This window comes from Lepidochelys olivacea, assembly GCF_965140295.1.
Source record: "Lepidochelys olivacea isolate rLepOli2 genome assembly, chromosome: 19".
NCBI classification, from domain to species: Eukaryota; Metazoa; Chordata; order Testudines; family Cheloniidae; genus Lepidochelys; species Lepidochelys olivacea.
The window spans coordinates 9658525-9671901 of NC_140429.1; the positions used below are offsets into that span (position 1 = coordinate 9658525).

At 57.4% G+C, this 13377-nt stretch overlaps 1 protein-coding gene across 1 annotated transcript; it reads right to left on the reverse strand.

Annotated features, from left to right (window-relative positions):
* Positions 1-5546: 5546 nt before the first annotated feature.
* On the reverse strand, positions 5547-13009 carry LOC311510186 (uncharacterized protein C1orf232; the record flags this gene model as incomplete). Its single annotated transcript, XM_084609688.1, has 4 exons — positions 5547-5847; positions 7265-7362; positions 9516-9602; positions 12923-13009. The coding sequence occupies 4 exons, from the start codon at positions 13007-13009 to the stop codon at positions 5547-5549; spliced, it is 573 nt and encodes a 190-aa protein (XP_084465814.1).
* Between the last annotated feature and the right edge of the window lie 368 nt (positions 13010-13377).

The window sequence follows — 13377 nt, forward strand, 5'->3', positions numbered from 1 at the left end:
ATTCCAGCCTGACGGGAACCTGCCTGAGTGTGCTCTGAGGGATGATTTACTCCTCCTTTCAGGAGCCCCGATTACCCCCGTGACCTGTGCCCTCCTCCTCCAGGTGCTCCAGAAGCTCTGCGGTGATTAATGGCTCCCTTTAATCTGCAGGGGAAGAGTCGTCAGGTTATCTCAGGGGAGTGCTGAACCAACCGACTCCTTTTGTGGCCTCTGCTCCCCACCTGGGCAGTGGCAGCTGCCTCTTGGGGTCACACCTTCTGCTTGACTTAAAACACAAACGGGGCTTCATGCCTCTAGGACTTTCCCAGCCAGCACCACCACTGGCTCTAGCGGAAAGGCCTGTAACCGGCCGGGAGGAATGGCCAATGGGAGAGTGGTTCTCTCTGGTGGGCCATGGAAGGGGAGCTCCTTGGGTGTGGGAAGTTGAGGCAAGAGGGCTCTTTAACCGAGCAGTCCTCAGAGTGGAAAGAGGTGGAGACCCAAGATGGAGCCTCTGCCTCTAGGATGGTGGGTTGAAAGGAGCCCCTCTTATGATTGACTGAAAACTGGAACAGTCCAAAGCCTGTTCAGTGTCTTGGGTTATGAGTTTGTTGGGCCTCAGTCTGGCTCATAGCAGCCATAACATTGCCAGGGTGGGAGGCCAAGCACTCAACAGCCCTGGCCATCCACGCTTCTGTCTTTGCACTGTGCTTCCTGAACAGCTTGGCCTGTGACCCACTGTACGGGAGTACTGCCAACTCCTCGGTCCACAGGGCTCTATGCCTGTGGCATTGGGGCATAACAATGCCCCAGAGTCATAGCAATTAATCTTTGTATTGCTTGAGTTGTCCTTTCTTACAGCCAGGTGCCTCTGTTGCCTGGCATGCACTGTTAGCAAATAACACCTGGATTTCAGTATCTCACTAGTGTAGGGGGCCCTCTGAAAAGCTGGGGGCCCCGCTATCCACCTTAAAAACTGTCTGGGACAGTCCCTGTCTATTCTAACACCTGTCTGCTTTGTGTTTGGGAGCTGCTTGGCAGCCCTGAATCTGAGATCTTCGAGCTAGCCACCGATCTCCTTCAGAAAGTTACATCCTCGCTGCTGCAGCCGAGAGGAGCAGATGATGCTTCAAGTTAATCAGCTGGAACTGCTGAACTCTTGGGCTTGTACCTGGCGTTCTACACATTTACACTTAGTAAGGCCTCCTGGAAGCTGGGCTAGGTAGGTCTGGCTGGGTGACCACAACGGTCCTTTCTGGCCTTACACTCTATGAATGAAAAGAAGTACTTGTGGCACCTTAGAGACTAACCAATTTATTTGAGCATAAGCTTTTGTGAGCTACAGCTCACTTCATCGGATGCATTCCGTGGAAAGTGAAGAAGATCTTTTTATACACACAAAGCATGAAAAAATACCTCCCCCCCACCCCACTCTCCTGCTGGTAATAGCTTATCTAAAGTGACCACTCTCCTTACAATGTGTATGATAATCAAGTTGGGCCATTTCCAGCACAAATCCAGGTTTTCTCTCCCCTCCCCCCCATACAAACCCACTTTCCTGTTGGTAATAGCTTATCTAAAGTGATCACTTTAGTGGCTAAGTCATTATGCAAGGTAACCTATTTCCCCTTGTGTTCCCCCCCCCCAACGTTCTTGTTAAACCCTGGATTTGTGCTGGAAATGGCCCACCTTGATTATCATACACATTGTAAGGAGAGTGGTCACTTTAGATAAGCTATTACCAGCAGGAGAGTGGGGTGGGGGGAGGTATTTCTTCATGCTTTGTGTGTATAAAAAGATCTTCTTCACTTTCCACAGGATGCATCCGATGAAGTGAGCTGTAGCTCACGAAAGCTTATGCTCAAATAAATTGGTTAGTCTCTAAGGTGTCACAAGTCCTCCTTTTCTTTTTGCGAATACAGACTAACACGGCTGTTACACTGCACTCTATGAATGAAAACTGAAGAAGTTTGATCAGTTCTTTCCTCATGCTGTAGACTTACTGACACCTAGTGGCTGCTCTGGGAACAACAACTGAGTCAGGATGACTTTAATAAAAGTTTACCCCGTTGACGTTCTTTCTCTTTCGCAGAACTGGGGGAGGAGGGAGGTTGGGGGAGGCTTTATATTGTTAACGATAAATTAATGACCGAGGGGTAGGGATGTAAAATTGGGCCAGGAGCTAAGGGCTAGGCTGCAGGATTCATGTGGAATCTATCCCCATGGGGCTGGTGCCAGAAGTGGGAGTTGAGAGGCCAGGCGAGGGGCTGGCTGGGCCCGTGCTCTGTAAGTGGAGATGCGACAATACAGAGGGGGTGGAGGTGCTTTTGTAAAACCTCATTGGCCAGCTCCGATGCCAGGAGTTTGGGTGGGATCCCATATCCTCTGAACCTGAAATTGCAGGGGTGGGGCACTATTGGGATAGAGGATTCCCACCCTATCCCAGGACTAGCAAGAAGGTTAACAAGGCACCATGCTACATTAAAGCCACTCCTGGTCCAGCCCTCAGAGATCCCAGCTCCTGCCTGGTCTTTATCCCTTTTTTTATGCATAGGCAAAACAGAAGTGAGAAAAATGAAGGCCGGAGAGATTCTGATGGGCGAGGTGGCTTCCCTGAGCATATGATCTTCCTCGTGTGCTCTGTAAGCCTTGCTCTTTGTGTAGAAAGAAATACCTGCATCTCAGGGTCAGATGCAGATAGAGGCGCTGCATGGGGCAGGGGGTGCAAGTGGGGGTCATGTCCCCCCCCAATTTCTGCCAGGTTTTATATACCCTGTCCTGAACCCCGCTGCATACCACCAGAACCGTTACATTGTGTGTCCCATCCCCCCCCACCCCCCTGCTGTCAACAGTTATGAATCATCTCTGGGTGCAGGGAAGGTGAACTCTTCCCCAGGAGGAGAAGGGTTTGGTTGGCCTGTGCACGATTGTAGAGATGGTTGAAAGGATGTCATGCGGTCCATGCAGGAACTGAATCTGTCTTAAATTTCTCTTGGTGGCCAACTCTCTGATGCCAGAGCAGAGACCGAGAGAACCTGGTGGGCGAGTGGCTCGCAGTCCATCGGCCCACTATGCTGGTCTCTCTCTTTCTTGGGTTCCCCCATTGGAAAGTAGCTCAGGAGAGGGGGCTGCATGGGCCTGGTGAGGGGAGAGGGAACCTGCCCCTCTAGGTTATCCGTTCTGAGCTGGGGGCGATGGACCTATCTCACTGCTAATCCCATCCGAGAGGGGTGGCTCTACACTGTCCTTAAACAGCCGCCATGGACTCCAAGGTTGTGTATCTACAGGCATGATGTAGGTCGTGCTCTGTGAATTACCTGGCCCTTGACCTGGTGAACATTCTCCCTCTGCCAGGCTCCCAGGTAAGTCACTCTCAGGTCGGCTCGGGGCCAGTTTCCGTTGGAGCTTTAGTGCGTGCAGCAGCTTATCCCCCAGGGACTAAGCGGAGAATGCTAAACTCATCTCATTCGGACTCGGGGGGCGGATCCTCAGTGGGTGTAAATAACCATACTTCCATTGACATCACTAGTGCTATGCCAATCTCCACAAGCTGAGGATCTGGCCCAGGTTGTCTGGTTTGCCAGGCTGTTTTTCCACTAGACTGCTCAGTAAAGCAAGGGGACATTTGGCCCTGTTGCTAAATGCTCCCCCTGGGGCTCAGCTACTCTGCAACCATACTAAGTAAAAATGTGAAGACCTTTCTGGTTGCAAAGGGGTGACTGTCCTTTGCAGTGCAGCCCTGAGCTTGACGCTGAGCGCCGTAGAGATGACACAAAGAAATAATCCCAGGCCGAGCAATGGCCTCGGATTGTGGAAAAGGGGGTTGAGGGAAGGGATCTTTACTTCATACACTTCTACATATGATAAAGATCAGCTGAAACTCACTGCAAATGACACCATCAGTGTTAAACAGGCACAGCGGCAGGAAAACGGCAGGAGTCACTCATGTGCACGCTGCAAATGCCCCAGCCAGTCAAACTGCAGCCCCCATCCACGTGCGATGGTGGGTCTGAGTCCCAGAAACAGAGTTTCATGCAGGGAAGCTTGGCTGGGTCAGTTCCCTGGGGCTGGGCGATCCAGGCCTTACAAGGATCTGTGGATCAATAATTCACAAGCTTCAGGGCAGCACCATGAACACCTAATTCCAGAACTCCTCCTGCTGGAGGGTGAGTTCTTGGCACTCCTTAGCCAAACACTAACCCAGAGGTGCGAAGAACCTGCTCCTTCTTATCCAGGCTTTGGCCAAAGAAAGTGTAACCAGGGCAGCCAGGCTTTCAGACACGAGTTACGAAGGAAGCCACCATGGCCAAGATCTTTAAAGCGCCTAGTGATCTTTGGTTCTTCATTTTCAGGGTATCCAAATGGAGCCACCTTTAAAGAGGGTCTGGCTTTTCTGAGGTGGGTGCTCTGCTCTTTCAACAAACTGGGCCCCCTTAAGGTCTCCCAGGCTTGGCACCCACAGTCTCTGGTCACTTCTGAAAGCCTTGGCTTGCCAGGTATGGGAAATCCCAGTACACAGAACTGCAGCTCCTCAGGCTATGGGCTTCCACCACTCCAGCCATGCAAGGATCACAAAGCGCTCTAGGTCCATTAATTGCTCAGTCCATGGGGCAGGATCAGCCCAGTCACCTCATGCCATGCCTGGGAGGTAGCAGATAGGCTCTTGCTCAGATTTCAGATATCGTGCAAAGAGATTACGGGACTTGCCCACAGTCACTCAATTCAAGTCAATAGCAGAACAGGGACAAGAACCTGGCAACCCAGGTCCCTGCTCTAACCACTAGGCTGCGAGCAGGCTGTACAGTACGGACAGGGAATGCTTAGCCCTGGGAGAGGCGTTACACACTGAAGTGGTCCCAGAATCTCTCCCCGATAGTGCAAACGGTACAGAACACAAGGGGGGAGCTCAGTGGAGACCTCGCTCTGACAAGTGCTTCCCAGCAGTGGGGACCTCATCCATACCCTGCAAAGAGGCCAGAGCTGCACCAGGGTGATCCACGGGGGGTGTTTTCAGCTGTTTCAATGCTTTACCTACTTGAGTCTCCTGGGCCTGATGGGTGCTGGCTGGACCTCCCCTGTGTCCCCAAGATGCTACCCCAAGCCCTGCACTCCCAACCCAAGTGCCGCTGTTGGCCCAAGGCGAGGCGAGCAAGGCTCCAGGGCAGGCGAACCCTGCAGGTCCCGCCTTCAGCCTCAGAGTGCTGGCTTCCCCGTGCCCAGCCACGTGCGCAGGCCCAGAGGGCGTCACTGTGAGCAAAGTCCATGGAGACCAAGGTCCCCGGGTGAACCACAGAACTTGGAGATGTGAGACGCTCCAGTCTCTCCACCCCAGGGCAGGCTGGGGAGAGGGTGAGGGTGTCAAACACTGAACAGTCCAGCCCCTTAGCTCACAGGGACAGACTCTGGGGCGGAGGGGGTGGGATCCTGCAGCCATGCTGTGGGTGTTCCAGGCTGACGGCGCTGCTGGGGGGTCCTTTGCAGTGACTGGAAGGGTTACAGTTACAGGGAGTGTTCTCCTCCCGAGTGAGGGGCCCTGTGCTGAGGCTGATGGGAAAGGTCCTTCCGCTCTAGTTACTCTTGGGGGCATTTTTATTCCTTATCTCAGCCAGTTTGCTGACCAGGAAGCCCCACTTGAAGGCGCCCTCTTCTGGCTCCCGGAGGTCGCTGCCGTTGTTAGAATAGGAGGCCTTCTCTCCGGGGGGCTCCCCAGGCGCCCCGCTGAACTCGGCCGCTGGCTCGCTGATCTCCGGCTGGGCCGTCTTCTTGTCCAGCGCAGAGGCCTGCTGCCACTTGGCGGCAAAGACATCCCAGAACCCTGAAGTCGTCTTCTCTGCAGAGGGCGACTCTGCTGGCTTTGGTGCCAGGGGGCTGGAAGCAAGAGAGGGGGAGGTTAGGGGGTGGGGAGCATCTGAGCATAAAGATCCCAACACACACAGGAGAGACGGGAAGGGGGAGAGCGTCAAGGAGAGAAAGAGAAGGAGATGAGCAGCAAGAGGGTGTCGGGCAGTATTGCAGCCTACAGGGAAGAGACTGAGCCTGTGTAGGAAAGGCACAGGCAGACAAAATGATCCAGGGAGGGGCAGAGACAGGATGCTGAGTCCTGGTGTCTGGCAGGTGGCTAGAGTGCAAGCGAGAGAGGCTGATTCGCACAGACGGGACTGTAGTTTAATAAGAATCCCTGAGCCACAGGCTTCCCTTCAGCAGATGTTATTGAACCAGCCTTGTTGAGAAGGGCGTGGCTTCTCATGAAGGCGGGCGGGGGGTTGGGGGGGCGCTACCCAAACCCTAGCCCCCGTTCCCAGGCGCAGGGCCAGAACACAGGCACCAGCCCGGGTCTGGATTTTATAGACACAGCAGAAGCGATGTGGGCACTGGGGTGAACAAGCTGGCTGCAGGGCTCAAGGATCGCCATGCACACGTGACTGGGGGATGCTCTGAACGGGGGGCTTTGAACTCTCCTGGCTCGGGAGGATCTGCACTTTGTGCCCCAGGGTGTGGGACAGGGAACTTCTTATTGCAAAGCTGCTGGCTCTTGGGGCTGAGCCAAGGCTGCCCCGGTGGGAGGCTGGAACGGTCTCCACACAGGCAAAGGAGCCCATTGGAACTGGGTAACTTTTCTACAGTGTGACTGAGGCACCTGGTGGATCTCCAGCGCATTTCTTCTCTCTCCTCCTACGCCGGCTCCGGGGCCAGGAAATGCCTCTCGATCTAAACACTTTGCATCCAGCACTGGAACCATGGGGACAGATTTCCACATGGACATGACCAGGACAAGACAGCAGGGTGTGGTTCTCTTGCCTTCACCTGCGGCCATCTGAGTGGCCCATGCATCATGTCCTCTGGCTAGTAGCAGCAGGGGCGGGAAGATAGCCGAGGGCGCTGTTGTTGGACACAGTTTTGGGTTCAGACTCAGCCATGGGGTAAAGCTCTCACTGATCTCAATGGGAGTGGGGTCCACATACAGCAGGGCTGAATTTAGTCATAAGCCCTCTCTGGAATCCAGGTTAATGACAACAGAGTTACTGGACTTGAGAGGACCCCTCGCCTGGCTGAGAGCTCAGGTGTACAGGGCCGTACACTCATCCTTGCTCTGGGGGGGCGAAATCCAGATACGCTTGTACCTCGCTGCCTGAAGTCTCACCCCAAGCCACCCCTCGTCCTGATCCTCAGGCCTGTGGCAGACCCTCAGCCCTACCATAAGCTGGGCCATGACTAGCCGGGCACTGCCTAGAAGGACGGGATCCCGACGGGGACGCTACGATGCAGACGCAAGCGTCAGTCTTACTGGTCAGCGCAGGGCTCGGGGGTCAGCAGCTTGTGCTCATCCTCCCTACTGAACAGAGACGACATGCTCCTCCAGCCTCTGGCGCCAGCCCCCTGGACCTGCAGAGCAGAGGGAGGGAAACACTGGTCAGTGAAGCTGCCCGGGTCCAGGCAGGAGTGGAGCTTGTGTGGTTCGGCCGAGCTCACATGGGTCCCTGGGAATGTCAATGGGCTCCAGAGCTTTGCTCCATGGGACTGACGCAGCAGGAATTTATTTCCTCTGCCTCCTCCTCCACCACACACAGACTAGCCTCACGGATGCACCCCACAAAGCGTCACCCTCCTCCTCTGTCACCCTCAGCATTATCCCCCCTCCTCCCAAAAGAGCAGTGACTGTCTCCATGCCAGCCACTTGTCCCAGGTTAGGCAGGGGCTGGACACCAGATTCAGAAGAGGGGTCTCTGCCCCGCTCAGCCCTTGCATGTCCACTGCCCCCTTGTTTTCCATGCCCCCCTTTGAGTGACCTCACTGGCCGTTGTGCGGGTGAGGAGTGGGTGAGGAACAGCTGGCAGAGACCCCTGGAGCCCAGAGGAGAGGGGGCGTTTGCCCTTTGTCTTTGTTAGCCTGGGTGTAGGCTCTTTGGAGCAGGACCAGCCTTCTGGTCTGTATTTGTACAGCACCTGGCGCCAAGGGGGCCCGGGTCCAGGACTGGGCCACCTCGGTACTATAAGGACAGCACAGACATTATGACAGCAAATGACCAGGTTCCACGCTCACACTGCCTGTCCCCCACAACACTCAACCACCCCCTCCACCTGTTTATGGGCATCTGCCACCCACTGCAGCAAGAAGGCCTTTTGGTGCCGCGTGCGGTCTCGGCCCACGGGGAGTTCTGCCCATCAGGGTGGTAAAGGGGTGGAGGTTTGACCAGGTCGAGCAGGGCTGGCTGGAGACTGATCAGAGCCAGTGCGGCTGGGTCAGGGAGGGGAAGGCTGACTCTGGAGGGAAGATGCAGCCAGAGTAATGGGTGTCTGGATACAGCTGGGCACCCAGGGCCATACCACCGCACCTAATTTCTAGGGTGCTCGGTGCTCTGTGAGCACCTAAGGCTCTGATCCGACAGCAGACTGGGGGAAGCAGCCCCCATGCCAGGGTGTGATCAGGGCCTCCAGCAGACAGGCACAATGGCCCTGAGGGGGATGTGGGCAACCAAGTGACTTTTTTCCCCTCTTACGGTTGTAGATCTGCAGTCCCTTTCCATTATCTGCGACCTCTTTGCCTTAGGCCGGGCTCTGGACAGGTACTGGTGCTTTGCTGTCTACCTTTGGAGGGGGTCTGTTTCTTTAAGGACACGTGGAAGAAAGACCAGGCTACGGTCAAATCAAACGCACCTGTCTCTGCTAATTCACATTCATTACAGAAACCTGCAGCCGGGCGAGGACTGGTATTAGGGCCAGGGGGCTTGCGGCCTCCTTATCATAGCCTGGTTTGATTCCCCTGCTCTCCCTCAACACATTATTGTGCACTAAATCCTGCATCTGGCTTTCCCCTCGGAGCACTGCCCTCTCGGCCTGGCCACAGCTCCGTGGCCTTCTTCCCAGCGTGGAACTCTCCGCTGTGAAATCCGAGCGAGATGAGGCCCAAGCTCTTTGTATCACACTGTGGTGAGGTGAGGTCCCTCCGAGAGCCCCCACGCCCAGCGTTTGGCCTTGCCTCCTTCCACTGCAGCAGGACCCGCCTGCCCCTTGTCTCTGCGGTGAGATCACCAGTGCGTGTTCCATAGCCCAAGCTCGCCTTCTGGATTTTTTTTTTGGCAGTGAAGACAAAGCCCCTGTTACAGGCTGCATCAAGGCAACCGTGCTTGGCTGCCACAGATACGGTAGGGTTGCCAGCCCTCAAGGATTGGCCAGGAATCTCCCGGAATCGGCATCGATCTCCCGGTGGCTATTGAAAGCCATTCAGGAGATTTTAATGGGATATTTTAAGAAAATAACATTACGTCAAGTTGGGGGGCCAAAAAAAAATCTCCCAGAATAGCTTCAGTCAGAGTTGGCAACCCTAAGATGCGGTAGCACCGAGGGGGGTGACAGAAAGCCAGGCGAATCTCCAGGGTAGATTGGAACCCACAGAAACTCCTGAAAACAATCCCAGTGAGCAGAAAATCCCCCCGGCCAGTTCGGCTTGGGTGTGGTGACTGGTGCCAGAGGTATGGTGCTAAGAGAGAGACGGCAGCTCTGGGATGCAGGTGGGTCGCCTAAGATGGGAGGCCTTACCCTTCGTGCCAGCTGGGAGATGGGGTTCGATCCCTCCTCCATCAGAACTGGGGCATCTGTGGTTTCCACCAGCTCGGGGTTATCCCTCTGAAACAAACTCACAGTATCAGCCATGGGGCAGCAGCGTGTGGAGAGGAGGGCCGTGTGAACAGCTGCAGGGGCAGCACCTGGAAAGATCGGCTGGCTCTGTCCCTGGGTGAGTGGAGTTAGCAACGGGATTTCTCACCCCCTTGACTCCCCTCACCCCATTCACTTTTTTCTCCTCCTCCTCTAGCTGCTGCCTCTGGTCTTGGTCTGGTCCATGCACTAACTATTCCCTGTGCAAGGAGCTTCCACCAGACTTCCTCAGTCGTTTGGCCCTGGTCCTAGCGGAGTCCCTTGTCCTTGTGTTTGACCCAGGCTCAGTGTTGTGGCATCTCCTGTCTATTCCCTACTGAACAGAAACTCCCTTCTGCGCTCCCCTTCTCCAACGAATCAGGTCAAGCCCTCAAAGCAGGGAGGGATTAAAGAATTTGGGGGCCCTGTACACTATGAAAATGTGGGCTCCCCACCTGCCTTCACCTAGACAGTTCCGTTAGCTAGAGACTAGCTGTGGGCAAACGAGGCAGCTGCCTAGGGCTGCAGGGTCTGTCTAGGTGCTGGGCCAAACCTGAGTGCGTGACGCTTGATCCTCCCCCACTTCTACCATAACCAATTTTTTGCCCAGTGGTTGGGGGCCTGCCTGAGATGGGGGCCTTGTGCAAGTGCACTGAGTTCACATTGGCTAATCTGGGCCTGCTTCAAACTACCTTATGTGACTAGATGGGAAGCGGAGAGTCTCATGTTATCACCTGACTCCAGGAGCTGGGGCTTTAAGGAAAACACCAAAATTTACACGATTTGGCCACACTGAAGATAAAGTGACCAGGCGAGGTCTCTCCATGCCCCATCTGCCATGCTACAAGAATCTTCTCTGCTCCGAGTTCAGTGACCCCTAGAAATGGGTTTCCCTCATTTCATAGCACTGACCAGCTCTGGAGTTGTACCCACCCCTTCACTCCAATCCCTCCACCCCGACTGGTCCTTCTCCCTGCCCTGTAACAAGCAGTGCTGAGTTCACGGGGCCAGGGCTGGGTTTGTATTTCTCTGCGCCGAAGGGCACGAACCCCATCGCTCTTGCCCCACCCCAAGACTCTCCAAAGTGCTCGGATCTGATTTTTCTTTCTGACTGGATGATTTGTCGGCGCCCAGAACACAGATCCCTGCCAAAAACCGGGGCAGGGCGAGCAAGCCAAGGAGAGCTGCTGAAGCGGCTGGCGGATGCCGGGGCACGAACACAGGGCACCAGAGAGTGCCTGGTTGCCACAGGCTGCAACAGCAGCAGCAGAGGGAGGAACAGCACAAGGAGAAACAGCAGCAGGTAGCGTGGTGACCACAGCACTAGGGGCCCCGGGGGCAGTTGTCCTGCCAGAGACTGGACGTGGCAGCAGCAATAGCTGTGTTCTGCACTGTGCCGCTCTGAGTCTGGGAATCAATGAATAAACCCCACCGTGGCGTGGGGGGGGCTTGTGCCAAAGGGATAGAGGGTGCGGAGCTGGGGCTGGGTGGGGATCCCAGGGGCTCAGGGTACCAGAGCGGGTGGAGACGGGGGCTGGGCGGGGATCCCCAGGGCTCAAGGTACCAGAGTGGGTGGAGACGGGGGCTGTGTAGGATCCCGGGGGCGCAGGGTATCAGAGTGGGTGGAGACGGGGGCTGGGTAGGATCCCGGGGGCGCAGGGTATCAGAGTGGGTGGAGACGGGGGCTGTGCGGGGATCCTGGGGGCTCAGGGTACCAGAGTGGGTGGAGACGGGGGCTGTGCGGGGATCCTGGGGGCTCAGGGTACCAGAGTGGGTGGAGACGGGGGCTGTGCGGGGATCCTGGGGGCTCAGGGTACCAGAGTGCGTGGAGCCAGGGGCTAGGTGGGGATCCCAAGGGCTCAGGGTACCAGAGTGGGTGGAGACGGGGGCTGGGTGGGGATCCTGGGGGCTCAGGGTACCAGAGTGGGTGGAGCCAGGGGCTAGGCGGGGATCCTGGGGGCTCAGGGTACCAGAGTGGGTGGAGACGGGGGCTGTGCGGGGATCCTGGGGGCTCAGGGTACCAGAGTGCGTGGAGCCAGGGGCTAGGTGGGGATCCCAAGGGCTCAGGGTACCAGAGTGGGTGGAGACGGGGGCTGGGTGGGGATCCTGGGGGCTCAGGGTACCAGAGTGGGTGGAGCCAGGGGCTAGGCGGGGATCCTGGGGGCTCAGGGTACCAGAGTGGGTGGAGACGGGGGCTGTGCGGGGATCCTGGGGGCTCAGGGTACCAGAGTGCGTGGAGCCAGGGGCTAGGTGGGGATCCCAAGGGCTCAGGGTACCAGAGTGGGTGGAGACGGGGGCTGGGTAGGATCCCGGGGGCGCAGGGTATCAGAGTGGGTGGAGACGGGGGCTGGGCAGGGATCCCGAGGGCTCAGGGTACCAGAGTGGGTGGAGCCAGGGGCTAGGTGGGGATCCCGAGGGCTCAGGGTACCAGAGTGGGTGGAGCCGGGGGCTGGGTGGGGATCCCCAGGGCCCAGGGTAACAGAGTGGGTGGAGACGGGGGCTGGGTGGGGATCCTGGGGGCTCAGGGTACCAGAGTGGGTGGAGCCGGGGGCTGGGCGGAGACCCTGGGGGCTCAGGGTACCAGAGTGGTTGGAGCCGGGGGCTGTGCGGAGATCCTGGGGGCTCAGGGTACCAGAGTGGGTGGAGCCAGGGGCTAGGTGGGGATCCCGAGGGCTCAGGGTACCAGAGTGGGTGGAGCCGGGGGCTGGGTGGGGATCCCGAGGGCTCAGGGTACCAGAGTGGGTGGAGCCAGGGGCTAGGTGGGGATCCCAAGGGCTCAGGGTACCAGAGTGGGTGGAGCCGGGGGCTGGGCGGAGATCCTGGGGGCTCAGGGTATCAGAGTGGGTGGAGACAGGGCCTGGGCGGGGATGCCCAGGGTACCAGAGTGGGTGGAGACGGGGGCTGGGTGGGGATCCTGGGGGCTCAGGGTACCAGAGTGGGTGGAGCCAGGGGCTAGGTGGGGATCCCAAGGGCTCAGGGTACCAGAGTGGGTGGAGCCGGGGGCTGGTCGGAGACCCTGGGGGCTCAGGGTACCAGAGTGGGTGGAGCCGGGGGCTGTGCGGAGATCCTGGGGGCTCAGGGTACCAGAGTGGGTGGAGCCAGGGGCTAGGCGGGGATCCTGGGGGCTCAGGGTACCAGAGTGGGTGGAGACAGGGGCTGTGCGGGGATCCCGGGGGCGTAGGGTACCAGAGCGTGAAGCCAGGGGCTGGGCGGGGACCCCGGGGGTGCAGGGAAGTAAAGCTGGGAACCCCTGGTACCTGCCCCCGTGGGCAGCGATAGAGACCCGAAGCCCCTGCCAGGGCCATCCCTACCTCATCCTGGAACTCCCCCTCCTGCCCCTCTCTGCCCAGACTCTGCAGCACTTTGGACTTGTAGACTTTCCAGAATCCCTGAGTCATGGTGGCAGCCGGGACGTTGGCCCTGAGTCCCAGGGCAGCTGCGCTCCTACAGCCGGTAGCAGGAGAGGCCCAGACAAGCAGGCTCCTTGTGGCTTAGGTGGTGCTGTCTGCCTGGTGCCTGGCAGCCTTTGGCTCAGCTCCTGTGCCCCGCGTGCCTAGGGCTGGGGTGGGGTGCCATTGCACAGCTACACCCAGCTGCTTCGAGGGCTCTGCGGGGAATCGGGGACTTGACGGGATGCTGGAGAGTGCTGCAAACTCGCACCTGGTACAGGCGGGTGCCTGCTGGGATCTGGTGTCTTCATTAAAATTGCAGAGGCCTCCTATGTTCAGACCACAAAGAGGAACTCGATCCGGGTCTGACCCAGAAT